Source organism: Vulpes lagopus, chromosome 8, assembly GCF_018345385.1.
Source record: "Vulpes lagopus strain Blue_001 chromosome 8, ASM1834538v1, whole genome shotgun sequence".
In the NCBI taxonomy this organism is placed as follows: Eukaryota; Metazoa; Chordata; class Mammalia; order Carnivora; family Canidae; genus Vulpes; species Vulpes lagopus.
The window spans coordinates 128564337-128581102 of record NC_054831.1 but is presented as its reverse complement, the minus strand read 5'-3'; the positions used below and the strand labels follow the sequence as shown (position 1 = coordinate 128581102).

At 41.8% G+C, this 16766-nt stretch overlaps 1 protein-coding gene across 7 annotated transcripts in view; it reads right to left on the bottom strand.

The window, feature by feature from the left end:
* UBR4 (ubiquitin protein ligase E3 component n-recognin 4) overlaps positions 1 to 16766 on the bottom strand; it is a 133976-nt gene that overhangs the window by 84412 nt on the left and 32798 nt on the right. For all 7 annotated transcript variants that reach the window (XM_041766729.1, XM_041766730.1, XM_041766734.1 and 4 more), the window contains exons 19-34: positions 15977 to 16259; positions 15202 to 15337; positions 13775 to 13854; positions 12992 to 13120; positions 12105 to 12287; positions 11834 to 11956; positions 11515 to 11744; positions 9301 to 9422; positions 8023 to 8120; positions 6084 to 6241; positions 4766 to 4975; positions 3732 to 3833; positions 3327 to 3427; positions 2889 to 3087; positions 2103 to 2291; positions 1424 to 1487 (exon numbers count right to left, since the gene is read on the bottom strand). In XM_041766729.1, the coding sequence (XP_041622663.1) occupies positions 1424 to 1487; positions 2103 to 2291; positions 2889 to 3087; positions 3327 to 3427; positions 3732 to 3833; positions 4766 to 4975; positions 6084 to 6241; positions 8023 to 8120; positions 9301 to 9422; positions 11515 to 11744; positions 11834 to 11956; positions 12105 to 12287; positions 12992 to 13120; positions 13775 to 13854; positions 15202 to 15337; positions 15977 to 16259 (2407 nt within the window). The remainder of the gene's footprint in view (positions 1 to 1423; positions 1488 to 2102; positions 2292 to 2888; positions 3088 to 3326; positions 3428 to 3731; positions 3834 to 4765; positions 4976 to 6083; positions 6242 to 8022; positions 8121 to 9300; positions 9423 to 11514; positions 11745 to 11833; positions 11957 to 12104; positions 12288 to 12991; positions 13121 to 13774; positions 13855 to 15201; positions 15338 to 15976; positions 16260 to 16766) is intronic.

Here is a 16766-nt window from a genome sequence, read left to right as displayed (position 1 = left end):
ATCAGGAAAGCAGGTAAAACTGGAGGCAAAAATCATTCAAGAAAAGATGACTGATACAGAGAACAGAATGGTAGTTGCCAGAGGCAGGGGGAAGGAGGGGATGAGTGGAGAACAGATGAAGTGGGTTCAAAAGCTACAACCTTGGGATGCCTGGGTGACTCAGGGGTTGAGCATCTGTCTTTGGCTCGGGTCGTGATCCCAGGGTCCTGGAATCGAGTCCCGCATCAGGCTCCCTGCAGGGAGCCTGCTTCTCCCTCTACTTATGACTCTGCCTCTCTCTGTCTCATGAATAAATAAATAAAAATCTTTACCAAAAAAAAAACCTACAACCTTCCAGTTATAAAATAAAAAAGCCACAGGGGTATAATCCACAGTATAAGGACTACAGTTAACAACATACTGTATTGCATATTTGAAAGTCACTAAGAGAATAGATCTTAAAAGCACTCATAATTAGAAAAAAACATCTTGGAACTATGTATGAAGACATGTTAAGTAGCCTTACTGTGATCATTTCACAGCCTACACAAACATCAAATGATTATGCTGTCCACCTGAAAATAATTTAGTGTCATGTTAAGGATACCTCAATTTAAAAAACGAAAGAAAACAAAGACTAGATTAAAAGTATGAATGGGCTCTCATTGGCTTTTTTTCCTACCATCAGTATTTTTTTAACCACTGGTGGAAGATACTTACATTACCAGGTTTTAAATTAATGCAATAAGAAAGGAACAGCCTCAGAAACCAAGCAAAAAGTCTTCCAGCAAACCACTACCAGTAGCTTAGGTTTGCCTAAAATCCCAGCTCCTGGCATCAAGGCCTCAGATTTCTAAGTTCCTTCCCTTTGCACTCTGACAGTTCAGAGCTGAGAGAAGAAACATGAGCAAGAAAGGAAGGAGACATGAATGGTGCTGTGCTAGGTCTCAGAGGCCAGTTAGCTCTTTTTAGCCACTTATGTCCAGTTCACGGTAGGGCAAGTAGGAAAAATGCCTGAATGCAAGATTTCTGTCAGTTTAAAAACCCTTCTTCTCAGCAGTAAACAATACTAGCAAGTGGACTAGAGCTGAGAAGGCAGTACCTAACCCCCTAAAACACATACTCAGAGCACAAAGTTCCAATGCAGGAGCAGGGAACAATTTTCCACAACATAACAAAATCTAAAAATAGCAAGAATTTACTAGGTTTTAAGGATTCAGTTGGATGTTTTGTCTATCGTCTTGTATTCCCCCTTCCCTCCCCTCATCATTCCTCATAACCCAGTAGAAGCCTGAGAGCACGTAGTTCATGTTACACACCCCCAGGGCTTTAAAATTGTGGGCAGGCTGGCTAGGACCAGGAACCAGTCAAAAGGAGAGTCTTCTACATGACCACAAAGAAGACTCATCACTTCCTGACTGCTGTCAAGGTGCATTTCACTTACCTTTCCATGCATCACATTGGCATTCAGTTTTTCAACCACGTTCTTCTGTGATAGGTATTTCTTGCTGTCCCAAAGGAAAAAAAGGGGGGGGGGGGGGGCAGGAGAGACACAAAAATCATCTAAGGAATCAAAGAAAAGGAACCAGTTTCATGAATCCTGGTTCAATTTGTGACACTGGGAAGCAAAGTCATTTGGAGAAAGCACTGAGGTTTGGGGTGTTTTGGCCTGATCACCAACACATGGCACACTTTCCCTAAGACTTCTCTTAGGAATAATGAACAGGAAACCCTACTAAGAATGGGACGAAGGGGGACCCCTGGGTGGCGCAGTGGTTTGGCGCCTGCCTTTGGCCCAGGGCGGGATCCTGGAGACCCGGGATCGAGTCCCGCGTCGGGCTCCCGGTGCATGGAGCCTGCTTCTCCCTCTGTCTATGTCTCTGCCTCTCTCTCTCTCTATCATAAATAAATTAAAAAAAAAAAAAAAAAAGAATGGGACGAAGGTGGAATCTAAAGGGAACAGTTACAGACCATTCCCTCAATCTCCAAGAAAAAGGAAGAGACTCAAGTTCTTTTATACTCATTCCAAGCTACAAAGAAAATAACCTGCAACAAATTAACCCCCTTTTCTCTAAGAGCAGTGCTGCACCGATAAATGGGCTCCTCCAATTTCATCATCTTACCATCTGCTCAGCCAGTCCACAGCAGCATTGTGGAGCTGAAGATGGCCAGCACCTTGACCTGCACTGGCCAGGGTGGCCATCACAACCATGAGTTCTGGGAAACCAGTCCCATCACCGTTGGCCAACATCTCTGTCGCCATGGGGATCAGGGTACCCAGCAGCACAGCACACACACCTTCCCCAACTTGGCTGGTAGAAAAGAAATAGCAAAGTATTAAATACACAACAGGAATCTGACTGTACTTTTAAATGTATAAAAATAACAGACGTTGGGCAGGCTGGGTGGCTCAGCAGTTTAGCGCCGCCTTCAACCCAGGGCGTGATCCTGGAGACCCGGGATTGAGTCCCATGTCAGACTCCCTGCATGGAGCCTGCTTCTGCCTCTGCCTGTGTCTCTGCCTCTCTCCCTCTATGTCTCTTATGAATAAATAAATAGAATTAAAAAACAAAACAAAACAAAACAAGTAAGGATGTTGAAAATTAAACATTAAATATGTGACTTGTCCCCCATTTCCTCCCTACTTCATATATATGCACCCAGTTTTGGACTTCAGCTATTAGAGCACAAAACATTCACCCATGTGACAACTGATAGTCCAAGTCACTTCAAAACTTTTCCACAGGAGAAATTAAGGAGCTCTACTAGATTCCTTAAGTCTAATGAGGGGAGTTCTGGAAGCACTCAAAAGGCTAAGGACCAATGCCTGAAGGAAAGAAATCAACAAATGGGTCTCAACGTTCACTTGGGGCTCTTAGGAACACATGACCCAAATGTATTTGTTCTACCTGTTTTCCCGAACAATGTACGTAGTCAATAGCTGCAACAGCTGCCGGTTCTCCTGAATCACATCCAGTTGGTCGGAGTCTTTTGGGGGTGATGCGGTCATGCGGGTGAGCCAGGCCTGGAGGCGTGTAGGCTCCACACAAGCCAGCTGTGCCAGAGAGCCACAGAGATGCAGAAGGCTCGGGTTAGGGCTCTTCTCAGCTACGGACAGACCAAGAAGCGTGGTCAGTGAAGAAGGGTAGGGACAGGAGGGAAGGCACCAACTGGGAGCCAGGAAAGGGGGAAGGAAGGCTTCAAGTAAGTTTTCAAATTCCTTTTCAAGTTCCTCGCAGGGATTCTCTGCACTTGTTACGCGGTAGTTATACTCGGGCAGAAGATATGCACAGTATTAGCTGGACATCAAAGTTCCCATAAGAAGATTACTAAAAGCTGTCACTCACTCAGCTGGAAGAGTTTGGTGAAGAATTTCAGAACTCGGTTACAAAATTTAGCAGAGAGGTTCTCATTGGCTGTTGCCATCATGATCTGCACGAGTTCTCCACTGGGAGGCAGAAGGGGGAAAAAAATGGGAGAATCACATTAAGCCTCACATAAAAAGGCATCCGCTTCCATTTCTTCATGACGCCATCTCCCCCAAGGGTAGCTGGTCACTCGCCAATCAACGACACCAGGTATTCATGAGGTAGACCCCTCATCAATAACCCGAAGGAGTCAGCAATTAATCTAAGTCCTCCCCATGGTACAAATACCTAAGCAGGCCTTAAGTGTTCCCTGAGAAAAAAATACCTAATGCTTTCGGGAGGCATTCAAAAAATGCTCACTGAGTAAAACAAAATACGGCTAACCTGTCAGAGAAAAATTCCTCCATAGCTTTACGAGCCTGGCTGCTTTCCAGCTGCTTTTCCAAATACTGGAGACATTCCTCCAAGATGGATTCATCCAGCCCACTGAGGATCAAAAAGAAAAATTTACTACCAGAGTGAAGGTCTGTTTCAGTATCTTCCTATATTTATTTTTAAAAATCCAAAGTTTATGACTGACCCTTAATGGCAATATTCAATTTTTTTTCCCAAAGCTTAGCATAAAAGCCTGGTTACACAGGAGCTCAGTACATGTCTAACACATTAAACTATAACAAAACAAAAAACTTCCTAAAATCTCAGATAAAGCATGCAGTCAGTGGCTAAAAGTTCAAAGAATCATTACTGCTGTTTCATATTATAGAAAGAGGGAAGGAAGGAAGGAAGGAAGGAAGGAGAAAAAAGAAAAGAAAAGAGAAGAGAAAAGAAAAGAGAAGAAAAGAAAAGAAAAGAAAGAAAAAGAAGGAAGGAAAGAAGGGAAAAAAAGAGGGGAAAAGAAAAAAAAAGAGCCCAAGACACTCTGGAGTCCTCAAAAATGAAGTCAAGAATGCCCATATTTGGACCCTTCATTCAGGAAGTTCTCAGTGGGACAAGCTACAACTTACTCTACTGGTCCTAAAGGCTTGCCAACATCACTATGGCCTAAACTACCAAAGTCAAATAATGGTGAGAGACTAACTATTCCCCACACCCATCTTAGAGGTATAGTTCCAGAAATGTTAGAAATTCTATGAAACTCCTCTGTACAGTTCATTACATCAAGTATGATACTTGGTAAGTATCTGTTCAATAACTTAAAGTTTCCAGATGTGAACCATTTAAGCCTTCCATTTGCTCAAAGTTAATTCCTAACAATCAGAAAAGCGGGTTCCAAATAACCTTTTGTGCACATCCACAAGAACATAAAATGCACACAGATACAGAACTTTCTGCTAAAAAACACAATAAGCCATTAATTAATGACATAGAGAAGCCAGCGTTGGTACGGGAGCCTGAATGTCCCCCTCAATTAGGCTCACCTATTGGGATCTGCATGATTAGCCAGAATGTTGTAACAACCAGTGATCAGCTTCTCATATACTCGAGCCAAGAACTCCTCAGATTCGGCAGGACCCAGGATGCGCTCCAGGGAGTTGCTACTGATCTCAGCAACACTCTCAGTGCTTGATTCCAAAAGAAGGGGAAGCAGGGTCCGAATTACCTGTGGCGGGTTCATCTCATCGGACCAACTTCAGCAAAGAAAAGGGAACCCTATTAGTGAATATACTCCCCCCGAAAGCTGCAAAAGCGAGGATAAGGCAATTCAATCATTTACTGAGGAGGGCATTTATTCCAGTCTTTTTTCCCTTGATAGTTATCTTTTATATACGTGTAATCATATGACTTCAGTTTCATTTTGCATTATGCAGAAACAAAAATCATTTCCATGGGGATCCCTGGGTGGCGCAGCGGTTTGGCGCCTGCCTTTGGCCCAGGGCGCGATCCTGGAAACCCGGGATCGAATCCCACATCGGGCTCCCGGTGCATGGAGCCTGCTTCTTCCTCTGCCTGTGTCTCTGCCTCTCTCTCTCCCTCTCTCTGTGACTATCATAAATAAATAAAAATTTAAAAAAAACAAAAAACAAAAAACAATAGAAGATATGGGCAGCCCCGGTGGCTCAGTGGTTTAGCGCCGCCTTGAGCCCAGGGTGTGATCCTGGAGACCTGGGATTGAGTCCCATGTCGGGCTTCCTGCATAGAGCCTGCTTTTCCCTTTGCCTGTGTCTCTGCCTCTCTCTCTCTCTCCCCTCTCTGTGTTTCTCATGAATAAATAAGTAAAATCTTAAAAAAAAAAAAAAATAGAAGATATATTTTATAATATTCAGAAAAGAAAATTAACTGAAACCAGTGTTAGAAACCCATCCCAGACAACTTTTGTAAAACTACAGGAATCTGGGTCACTTTTAAGGCCATGTGATAGAGGACTTCACCCATGACCTGTGTACTAGAAGACAAAGGCACTGGCTTGCCCCAGTTCCCACAAGAGCAGAGTCTAACTCTCACGAGGATTCTGGAGATGCATGACTTGAAATACATCACTGCCACCTTAAAATTCCAATACAAAGCAAATTACAATAGGATTTAAAGCCTGCATGGCCTTCCCTGCAAGAGGGAAGGAGGTATTCTGCTACTTTTCACATCACATTCTAGGTAAATGCTCACACTCCACTCTGAAACAACAGCTTCTCTCTGCTTATAAAAGCATTCAAGAAAAGGATTATAATAAACTCCATCGTCCTTCACCTATGACAGAAAACAGGCATAGAGAGTACACAGGGCTCCATAGTAGGTACTCACACAATAAGATCTCCAGTCAGCCTGACCAGTGAGAGGAGGGTGTGCTTCAGGGAAGCAGCCAGAGGCAGACTTTGGCCACAAAGAGTCCCCAAGTGAGCAGCCTGCACAGCACTGATGTAACTCTCTGAAGGGATGGTGTCATTAGCAAAGGCATTGCGCTGAAAGGAAACAAAACCAACATGAATGGACAGAACATCTATCTACCCAGGAAAAAATTCTCACATAGGGGGAAAAAAACAACTGGCATAAACTAAGACCTCACTGAGGTTTCTAGACAATGGCTCTGCTCAGTATACACTATTATTCATCCTGGGGAGGAAAGTGGGGTGAACCGAAGGAAGCAATTAACAAATTTTAGTTCAAAGGTACTGAAAAAAAATTTTTTTTAAGATTTATTTATTCATAAGACACACAAAGAAAGAGGCAGAGACACAGGAAGAAGGAGAAGCAGGCTCCATGCAGGGAACCCAACCACTGAGCCACTCAGGCATCCCAAAGGTAACTCAAAATTTAAAAAGTTAAGGAGTGCCTGGGTGGCTCAGGAAGTTAAGTTTCCAACTCCTGATTTCAGCTCAGGTATTGATCTCAGGGTCTTGAGATTAAGTCCCATTTCAGGTTCTATGCTGGCCATGAAGCCTGCTTAAGATTCTCTCTCAGGGCACCTGGGTGGTTCACTGGTTGAGCCTTTGGCTCAGGGCATGATCCTGGGGTCCTGGGATCAAGTCCCACGTCGGGCTCCCAGAGGAAGCTTGCTTCTGCCTCTGCCTTTGTCTCTGCCTCTCTCTGTCTCTCATGAATAAATAAAACATTAAAAAAAAAAAAAAAAAGAGGTTCTGTCTCAGGTGCCAGGTGACTCAGTCAGTGAATATCCAACTCGGTTTCAGGTCATGGGATCGAGGCTGACATTAGGCTCCAGGCTCAGCAGGGAGTCTGCTTGAGATTCTCTCTCCCTCACCCTCCCCTCTCCCCCTCTAAAACAGTTAAGAAGTTAAAAGGTGGGCAGCCTGGGTGGCTCAGCAGTTTGACACTGCCTTCAGCCCAGGGCCTGATCCTGGGGACCCAGGATCAAGTCCCACATCGGGCTCCCTGCTACTCCCTCTGCCTGTGTCTCTGCCCGCCCCCGCTCTCTCTCTCGGTCTCTCATATATAGATAAATAAATAATCTTAAAAAAAAAAAAAAGAAGTTAAAAGGTTAGTTTGGTTAAAGAGTTAAGATACCTAATGCCAGTTTTCAAATAATTAAAATATATTCTATTTAACACTAAAACTACACTCTCTAATAATTAAGAAGGATGTGTATTTTGCAAAGCATCAGAGTCTCCCTCAAAATATCTTCATTATCCTTCTGCTACAGCTCCGGGTGATGTAAACAGAGGTCACAATTATAAAGCAGGGATAACAAGATTATAATACTTGGCTTTTCCAAAGAATAGTGACAAGGGAATAATCTGTTAATAGAGATAATTTGAGCAAAGCATACACAAAGGTCAAGTAAACTGACAGGAGACTCCACAGTCTTCTAACAGCCTCCAGAACGTGAAAGCTACCCTATAAAACAATGACAAAACGAGCAGGTTCATGACATTATTTTCCTAAAAAGAAAATGAAAACAGTTCACATTTACTGAGAATCAGGGGCCAAAGACTGTGTCAGGCACCTTACATGTAATACAATTAATCTTTACATCCCAGGATTAAACAGACAAGGAAAAGGAGACTCCTGTAATAAAGTGGTTGTCCCATGACATGATAACACAGATTGCTTAACAAAATGGCCACTTGGGTACCACTTGGGTTAAGCTGAGCCTGTGATTATCAATTCAGCCATAGCAGATATACTGTGGCATACCAAGCCTCTTGGCAGTTGGCTTCAGCCTAAGGAATAAGAACAGAACAAAGAATGGCTAGTGCCCATTTCTACTCTGAGAAGAGACACTCACCCAGGATCCGATGTTGGGAAACTCATTGGTGCTAATGTTATTCCAGGATTCACATACAGCCTGGACCCAGGATGGCAAATTCTGAACGAGTGTGGGACCTGGAGGCAACAGGAAGGACAAGAACTCACCACAAGATGGAAAGAATGACACATAGTATTTTAAAGCCAAGCCCAAATGCAGAAAGATACACCACTGCCCAAGCTGTCAACATCATTACTAAGATTGCTTAGATGGATCTTTCAATAGCAGTACTGCATCCAAGAACTAGCTAATTGCTTAATAGCTAACAATGCCAATTATAAGGTTTTCATGTCCTATCATAGTCACTTTCTAATCTTGCAAGTAAAAATGACAACTGAAAACAGGATGCAAAGAGGGGGCATGTCACTACAAGTCAGGCTAAAACTGCTACTCAGCATCTGCTACACCTTCTACTAACAGGAAGCACTTTGATCTCTTCTGTCCTCAAGATGAATCTAAGGGAAAGGATTATTATTTTTTAAGATTTATCCATTTTAGAAAGAGAGAATGAGAGACACGGCAGGGGTGGGGGGACAGGGAGTGCGAAGGAGAGAATCTCAAGCATCAACTCCCTGCTGAATTGGGACCTTGACATGGGGCTCAACCCCACAACCCTGAGATCATGACCTAAGCTGAAATCAAGAGTCAGACACTTAACCGACTGTACCACCCAGGTGCCTCTGAGGGCAGGGACTCCTAATGCACATCAAGAACAGCATTCTATGAAGTAGGAGAATTTAATTTCCAAAAGTGTGCCTATCTGAACACTAAAAGGGCATTTAAAGCTTGTAATGCAGAAAATACAAACAGCTGTAAATTTAGAGGGTAACTACTATCTTAACTGCTGAAGTTACTTTGCTTCCCCACCCTCCATTTTTACTAGATCATTCCTAACACGGGAAGGAGGTTTGGCCAGCACAGAGCACCAGCTCATTAATCTTCCCAATCTCTATAAATGAAAAGGAAAACAACACAGGCTAATGCTTTAGAATCAAATGACGTTGGTTTGGATTCCAGCCTCGTCTTACAAGATGTAGGACTGTAGGCAAATTAACTTCTTTAAGACTTAGTTTCCTACTGAGTAAAAGGGGAAAATAATCCTTCGTAAGGCTCCCGAGAGGACTGACACAGATAAACCTATGTCAGCCTTTGACACTCACAAAGGTTCCAGTAAGTGGTAAATGTCAGCAGACCAGTATGGAAGTGGCAGGACTAGACCTATTACTAGTACAGCATTTCAAAAGCACATTCACTTACCCAGAGTGTTTGCCTTGCACCTGCTAGAGCCAATAGCCAAAACAGCAGCAAAACCATGCAATTTCTCCTGGGAAGGTTTTTCAGTGGATCCTTCTTCATTAAAGTTCTGTAGCAAATAGGCTCTGAAAAAAAAAAAAAATAGGGGATACATGAAAGCTGAAGAATCTATTCCTATCATAGTTAGAAGAAACTGCCCTAGACATATTGAAACACCAGTACCTCAGTTTCCTATCTATTAACTGTAGTTGACATTACCTGCCTCTGTGATCTCGTAATAATTCCAATGGGTAACTTTTTCCCAAAGAGTATCCCATCCTTTGAAATGTTCCCAAAACACAATTTCCAGGACAAATGAGCTTGGCAAACAGTGAACACTATCTACCCACCTCTCCCTGGTCTTGGGCGATTGATTGGCAGTGCATATAATGAAAGCTCTGAGAAGTATACTTCACCTTTGCACAACAGGAGTTTAACTGTGCAGGTCCACTTATACATGGGTTTTTGTCAATAAATACAAATACAGCACAATTAACATATTGTCTTCCTTATGACTTTCCTAATAACATTTTTTCACTAGCTTAACTGTAAGAATATAGCATATATATATATATGTAAAATACGTGCTAACAAACTTATCAGTAACGCAATGACTGCAATAATTCAGGAAAATGACAAACGCCTATAAATTTAAAGGGTAACTTCTGCTCTTAACTCCAGCCCTAGTCAAGCCCTTTTTACTTCCCCATGCAGTCAATAGTAGGCTATCAGTAGTTATGTTTTGGGGGTGTCGAAAGTTTTATGCACATTTTCAAATGCACAAGGGAATCATTCCCCCAATCCCACGGTGTTCAAGGGCCAGCTGTACTATACTTTTTAAGATTTATTTATTCATTTATTTGAGAGAGAGCACACGAGAGAACAAAAACAGGGGGAAAGCAGAGAGAAAAGAAAAGGCAGACACCCTGCTGAGCAGGGAGCCTGACATGAGACTTGATCCCAGGACCCCGGGATCATGACCTGAGCTGAAGGTAGACGCTTAACCTACTGAGCCACCCAGGTGCCCCTGTACTATACTTTTTCAAAAGTAGTTCAACTGTATTTACTCAGAACTTAACCAACTTACTTGCCAGGAACATTTATCACTAGCTTAGTACAGAGAGTTGGCCTAATGGGCCAGATTGGAGCCAAGAAGCTCTCAGAGGGCAGTGACTTGGTCAGCTTTGCTACTATGATCCCCTTGACACCTAGAAAAGTACTTGACACACTGCAAGCACACCCATTTGCTATTCATGCCTACTGCTCAAGTATCGTCAAGAACGTGGTACCTCCAGCAATGGTCCTAGCTCTACTTACTGCAAGATATTCACACTTAGGCATTAGTTAAGCTTTATAATGATCCAAGTCCCTTTTAGCATAAAAGCTCCACAGAACAGGAGCGACACAGTGAAATCTGTAAGGACCAAATAAAGTAAATGAGCATAAAAGTGCCCAGGAGAACAGCTACACAGGGTAGCCATTCCTCAACAGTGGTGTGCTAATGTCACGTGAAGTCAGACTGTTTTGCCAGTTTTTTCTTACAAGAAAACCCAGAAATCTTATTTCGTGAATAAACTCCCCATTTTTATATACTGAAGGTAGATTCCACAGTATTTAAACGTCAAGCAAAACAAGTCTATAGGACGTGCAATTTGCAACATGTATTATCTCAGAAAGGACTGGAATTCAAAATATAGACTCATGACAGAATGTGTTTTCTCTAACTACCTACCATGAAATTTAAAGAGCATTTAAAGCTTCATCTTAGTGAATAACAGCAATGACATGTTTGGGGATATTTCATGATCTTTCCTTGTATCCTACAAGTTAAATGCTAGAAAATATTTAAAGATTTATAGAAATCAAACTTCTTCTGACTCTTCCTGAACTATTTGAAAACTCTCTCATTGGGCACCCATTTATATTAGAGAAAAAAACATTTTACCGAGACAAAAAAAAAACAAAACAAAAGCTGACAAAAAGAAAAAAAATGTTAAGATTCTGAGTCCTTAAGGATCCGCACAGTGAATGGTCCTAGAACCACTATGTTCAATTTGAAGAATTTTCAGGCTTCTTTTTTTTTTTTTTTTTTTAATTTTCAGGCTTCTAAAGAAAGTAAACAACCCAAGGATCTAAATTCCCCATTTCCAACATCTGTGGGCAGGCAGCCCATCACACCTAGTGAATGATGCATAGGTGTCAATGAGTTGTAGTGTGGCTGGAAGCAGGTTCTTGGTGATCTCAGATGACTTATGAGGATCGGTCTCGGCGGCCATCTTGGAAAAATGCTCATCCAGGGAGACCTGAACCTTCGAGATGGCAGCGTCAAGGGTGTAGATGGACTGCAGACTTGGAATTTCATGGAGTTGCAAGATGGTAGTACAGTCGATGCTACAGAATGATGAGATCTTTAAAAGTACCCAAGACATTAATTAGTTGTGGCAAAAGGCTGTGGCAGAAACTAAATCCTATCATTATTAACCCAAAATGAACATACCTGTCGAGCAAAATATTCCTCTACAATTTCGACGTCGTATTTCACCGAGCTGCACTTGGTGGATGCCAGGTCTAGAAGAGAACCAGCATGTTCCGGCTTCATTCCCTGTTTGATAAGGTGATCCTATTTGGACAGCAAGAAAAAATGTTCAGGAGATTAATACACAGAGTCTAAAGCTTTCATTACCCTTGAATTGACAAGTTCCCACAAGTATAGAGCACAGTGGCTTTGGCCACCCCTCGGCAGCAAGCCCTATGTGACAGTGTGGTACCTTTATCCAGTTGACATAGGAGCTGATGCGGAGGCGGGAAGACCACCGCAGCGTGTGTAGGATGTCACATTCACTCATCTCAGGTGAGTTCATGGCCAGCTGGTTCATGTAAGTCTTTGATGGCGGCAAAATCCCTAGGATCCTCCACAGTATCAAGAAGTAATACTGAAGGGCACAGGCCTCCTAGAAGAAGCAAAAAGAACAATCAGAGCAGCACTTGTGGTATTGAGTCACAAACTCCCTGACAGTAATACCTGTTCCAAATACAACAATTAAAGTAGACTGTATAGTCCTGATTTTCAACTGAGACCTGGCTCTCAAGTCTGTTCTGTAGGTCTGTTAGGTCTATAAAACAGACATAGCTAATAATACTGCAGAAAATTGTAAAACACATATAAATAATTTGCTCCATCTGTGCACATCTCACAGGCCAATATCACGGTTTTAAGACAACTCTGGCTTCCCAAGAAATTTAGCAAGTAACCAAAAGAGAGTAGGACATTCTGCCCGGCAACCCCATCATCAAGTGCCCTGAACGGCTGTTATGGCTTCTAGAGGTAGAGACACATTAATGGGACCATAGAAAAAGCATGAGTGGGAGACTTCCACTGTCACATATCAACCACCCTTCACTGAAGGTATGATATTTAGTAGTCCTTAACTCTCAAAGTCACATTTTCCTAAAAAAGGACAAAAATGGTTCAAGTATCTCTAAAGTAAAAAGAGCCACTCAAACTACCTAGAAATACTGAAATATCAGCCAGTTCTGGAAACAGGTAATTCAATAACTGATTAGATCCCAGAAAGAAATTCCCAGTAGAACTGTTACCCAAATATCAAACACACTGCAAACTCTCTAAAATCATCCCAGGCTGCAATGGTCTTACCAAGGCTGTTACGTTCTTGTTTTCCTTCCTCCTGACTGTATCAAGCTGGGACCCAGCTGCAAGCAGGCAAGTCAGTGCAGTGTAAAGCTCATCATACTTGACAAGCTTAGAGAAAAGAACATCACATGCCTAGTATTGAAAAAAAAATAATTTTTTATTTTTTGAATTACTCTGTTTATTACTCATATACTATCATTTGACCTCACAACTAGCAAAATAGCTCATTCAAATTACTGATAAGAATTTCTCATTGCAGCAAGATGCCCACTCAGGGACTTCTCTCAGTTTATGGGCTATTATGAAGCACACAAGTGCAGGCGTTAGAACGAGGCAACTATTTTTGTCCATTAAAATTATCTGCACATGAAGATACTAACAGATACAGGAAGAACAACCCCCACAGTGAAAGTGGAGCCCACCAAATAAATCTCAAAATAACATTTTCTTTCTAGTACAAGCTCAAATCCAAATATAGGCCAAATTCCCTCATTACAAAAAGCAAGTCATTTCCTCTTTCCCTGACAGACTGATTTTGGTGGAAACCATCTGATCCCACATGTAAAATGGGGTTTTAAAATTCCTGGTACCAGGGGCACCTAGGTGGCTTAGTAGGTGAAGCGTCTACCTTCAGCTCAGGTCAGGATCTTGGGGTCCTGGGATTGAGCCCCTAGTCGGGCTCCCTGCTCAGCAGAGCACCTGCTTTTCCCTCTCACTCTGCCTCCTCCCCATTCGTGTGTGCTCTATCTCAAATAAATAAGTAAAATCTTTTAAAATTCCTGGTACCACAGAATCGAGTCGGTTCAAATCATCCTCTGAGGCTTCTGGGGACAGGACACAGTAGAATCTGGGTTGTGGGACAGCATCTGAAAAACAATGGGCTCATTGAAAGAATGGTCTCAATCTCAACTCTGTTTAGCAACTATAAAATGTAAAAACTAGGAAAATACTTTGGACACTTGAAAACACAATCTTGGCACTACTGACATTCGGGGCCAGATAATTCTATAGCCCTGTGCAAGACAGAATGTTTAGCACCCTCCCCATTGTGACAACCAAACAGATCTCTAGATATCGCCAAATGGTCCTTTGTGGGGATGAGGCCCAATCATCCCTACCTAGTTAAGAACCATTGCTCTAGAAGATAACTAACAGAGGTGCACTACAATCACCAAATTAATCATCAAAATTGGGTCCTTAGACTAACTACATTAAAACTTAAATGTTGGGGCAGCCGAGTGGCTCAGCAGTTTAGCACCACCTTCAGCCCAGGATGTGATCCTGGAGACCTGGGATCGAGTCCCACGTCAGACTCCCTGCATGGAGCCTGCTTCTCCCTCTGCCTGTGTCTCTGCCAATCTCTCTCTCTCTCTCTCATGAATAAATAAAATCTTAAAAAAAAAAAAAACCTTATATGTTATCTCCCCGATATCAAAGGGACTGAGTAATAAGAGCTCCCAATCACAGAAAATTCATACATAGGCTTGATGAGAGTTTCCAGAAAATACATTTAACAGCTAACAATTCCTCAGGATGAGCAAATACACACTAAAAATAAACACAAAAGGTACTTTATCAAAAGAATGGTGTTTCATGAGAAATACCACAGAGAAGATCACAGTTCCCATTATTTTCTGACAGTATCCCATCATGACCCAAAAGGAAATTCAGCCTGTGGGTTAGAACCACATTCCTGTGGAAAACTAAATGTAATTACTCAGAGTGGAAGGAATCCATATATTGTACTCTTATGAGCAGACACAAGAATTCCTAATTATGTCTCAATGTTGTTTTTGGTTTTGGCTTTTAAATCAATGTAGGAGGGACGCCTGGGTGGCTCAGTAGTTGTGCTTTTGCCTTCTGCTCAGGGTGTGATTCTGGAGTCCCGAGATCGAGTCCCACATCGGGCTCCTTGCATAGAGCCTGTTTCTCCTTCTGCCTGTGTCTCTGCCTCTCTCTCATGAATAAATAAAATCTTTTAAAAATAAATAAATTAAATTAAATTTATGTGGGATATGTGACAGTGAATTTCCAAAAATGTTTTGAATCCCTTGGTATTTGCCACCTATATGGAATAGACTGAATTTTAAGGAATCTCTAAAAAAATAAAATAAAAAAATAAAAAAATAAAATAAGTAATCTGTAAACAGCAAATTCAGTCCCCCCAGTGAGAACCAGTGAGCCAGTTTCTTGCTGACAATCTTCTTTCTGACCTGATGAAAAATGCTTAGACCAGTTTTCTTCTACTTCTTTGAACCCATGATAGAGAGGGGTGGTCGCCCGGCGGCTGTTGCTGTCCTGAGATCCATTTGCCCACCCAAAAGGAGGACTCAGCAAGTTATGCTGCACCTTTTAAAACACAAATACTCAAATTAAGAAAGATACACAGCCACATTCCACATCTCACTATAAGCGTTATAACTGATCAATATATTAAAGCTTGGGAAATCCACAAACCAAAATGAAGTTTTAGATTTTTCTGTGACTTCTCTGGGGAGCATCTTTTTGCTGACATATAATGGGAACACTGACCAAGCGAACATTTTAGGAAATGCTGAATAATCCTTAACTGGCCCTCCCATCCTCACGTTGGATCCCTACAACAAAAGAGTTTACTAATCCATAAAACTCACTGCCCAACCATCATTCAACCACTAACAAATACTCATGGAGCACAGATGCTCAGGACACTGAGCTGGACACCAGCTAATAAAGTGAGGTAATTCAAAGGTCACCTGTGAACAAAACCCATAATCCAATTTTCACAAAAGTATCAAATCAAATAACCTATACTTACTGATCGTGGCTAAATACAAAGTATGAGCACACAGATATAAGTAAGTCCAATGGTACTTCTAAAGTTAATCATACACCTACTACAACAAATGGCTAAAACCTAAAGTGAGCAGGTCATTTTGCACGGCAACTTGAGAAGAAAAACTCTCTTGATAGTAGCAAGTAAAGCAAAAACAATGTATTCATTTGTACCTGCTCGAACAGATACACAGGTGCTTTGGAGTACTGATGAAGCAAATAATCAAAGATCAAAAGGAGGCGAGCCAGGATGAGAGGCACGGAGCGCGCCTGCGCATCCACGTTGGCACTCAATTCCTGGATGATCTGCACAAAAAGGGTCAGTATGGCCCGCCGGCCCTTCTCAGTGAAGTTGTGGAAAATGAGGAGGAGCAGCTGTAGGTGTTCTACATTCAAATCTTCCGTCTCATTGGGCACCACCCCTTGCAGGGCATTCTGCTTCATTGTCGACAAAAATCTGTCACAGAGGAAATGAACATGTTTGGTCAAAGTCCTCAGAATATCCCCCAAAAGTTATAATGTCACGTGCTAGAAGAGTTCAGTTTTTAAAACCATGCATTAAGATAACAAATCAAGGAAGACAAAATCTACATGTTGAGAAGATTATTAACTCAATCTTGGCTACAAAAAAGGTAAATTCAGCCAAAAATATTCCATTGACACTCGCAGTAGCGTGAACACCCATTCTGCCATTTCTGAACATGAAAAGAACTGTAAGTCCCCAAAGGGCGGCTTTTTTTTTCCTCTCTTTTTTTTAGTTGATAGACCTGGACAGTTTTATACACTAGAAACAGTTCAATTATTTTTCACTATAATTTGACTCTACAGCTTATTTTTAGAGTTTAAACTATAGATTATTATCACTGCGTGATAAGTCAAAAATAACTCAATGTACTAAAAAAGCAATAAAAAAGAAATTATACTATTCAGAAAACTTGTCAGAAGAGCTTTTATGCAAAAAAGG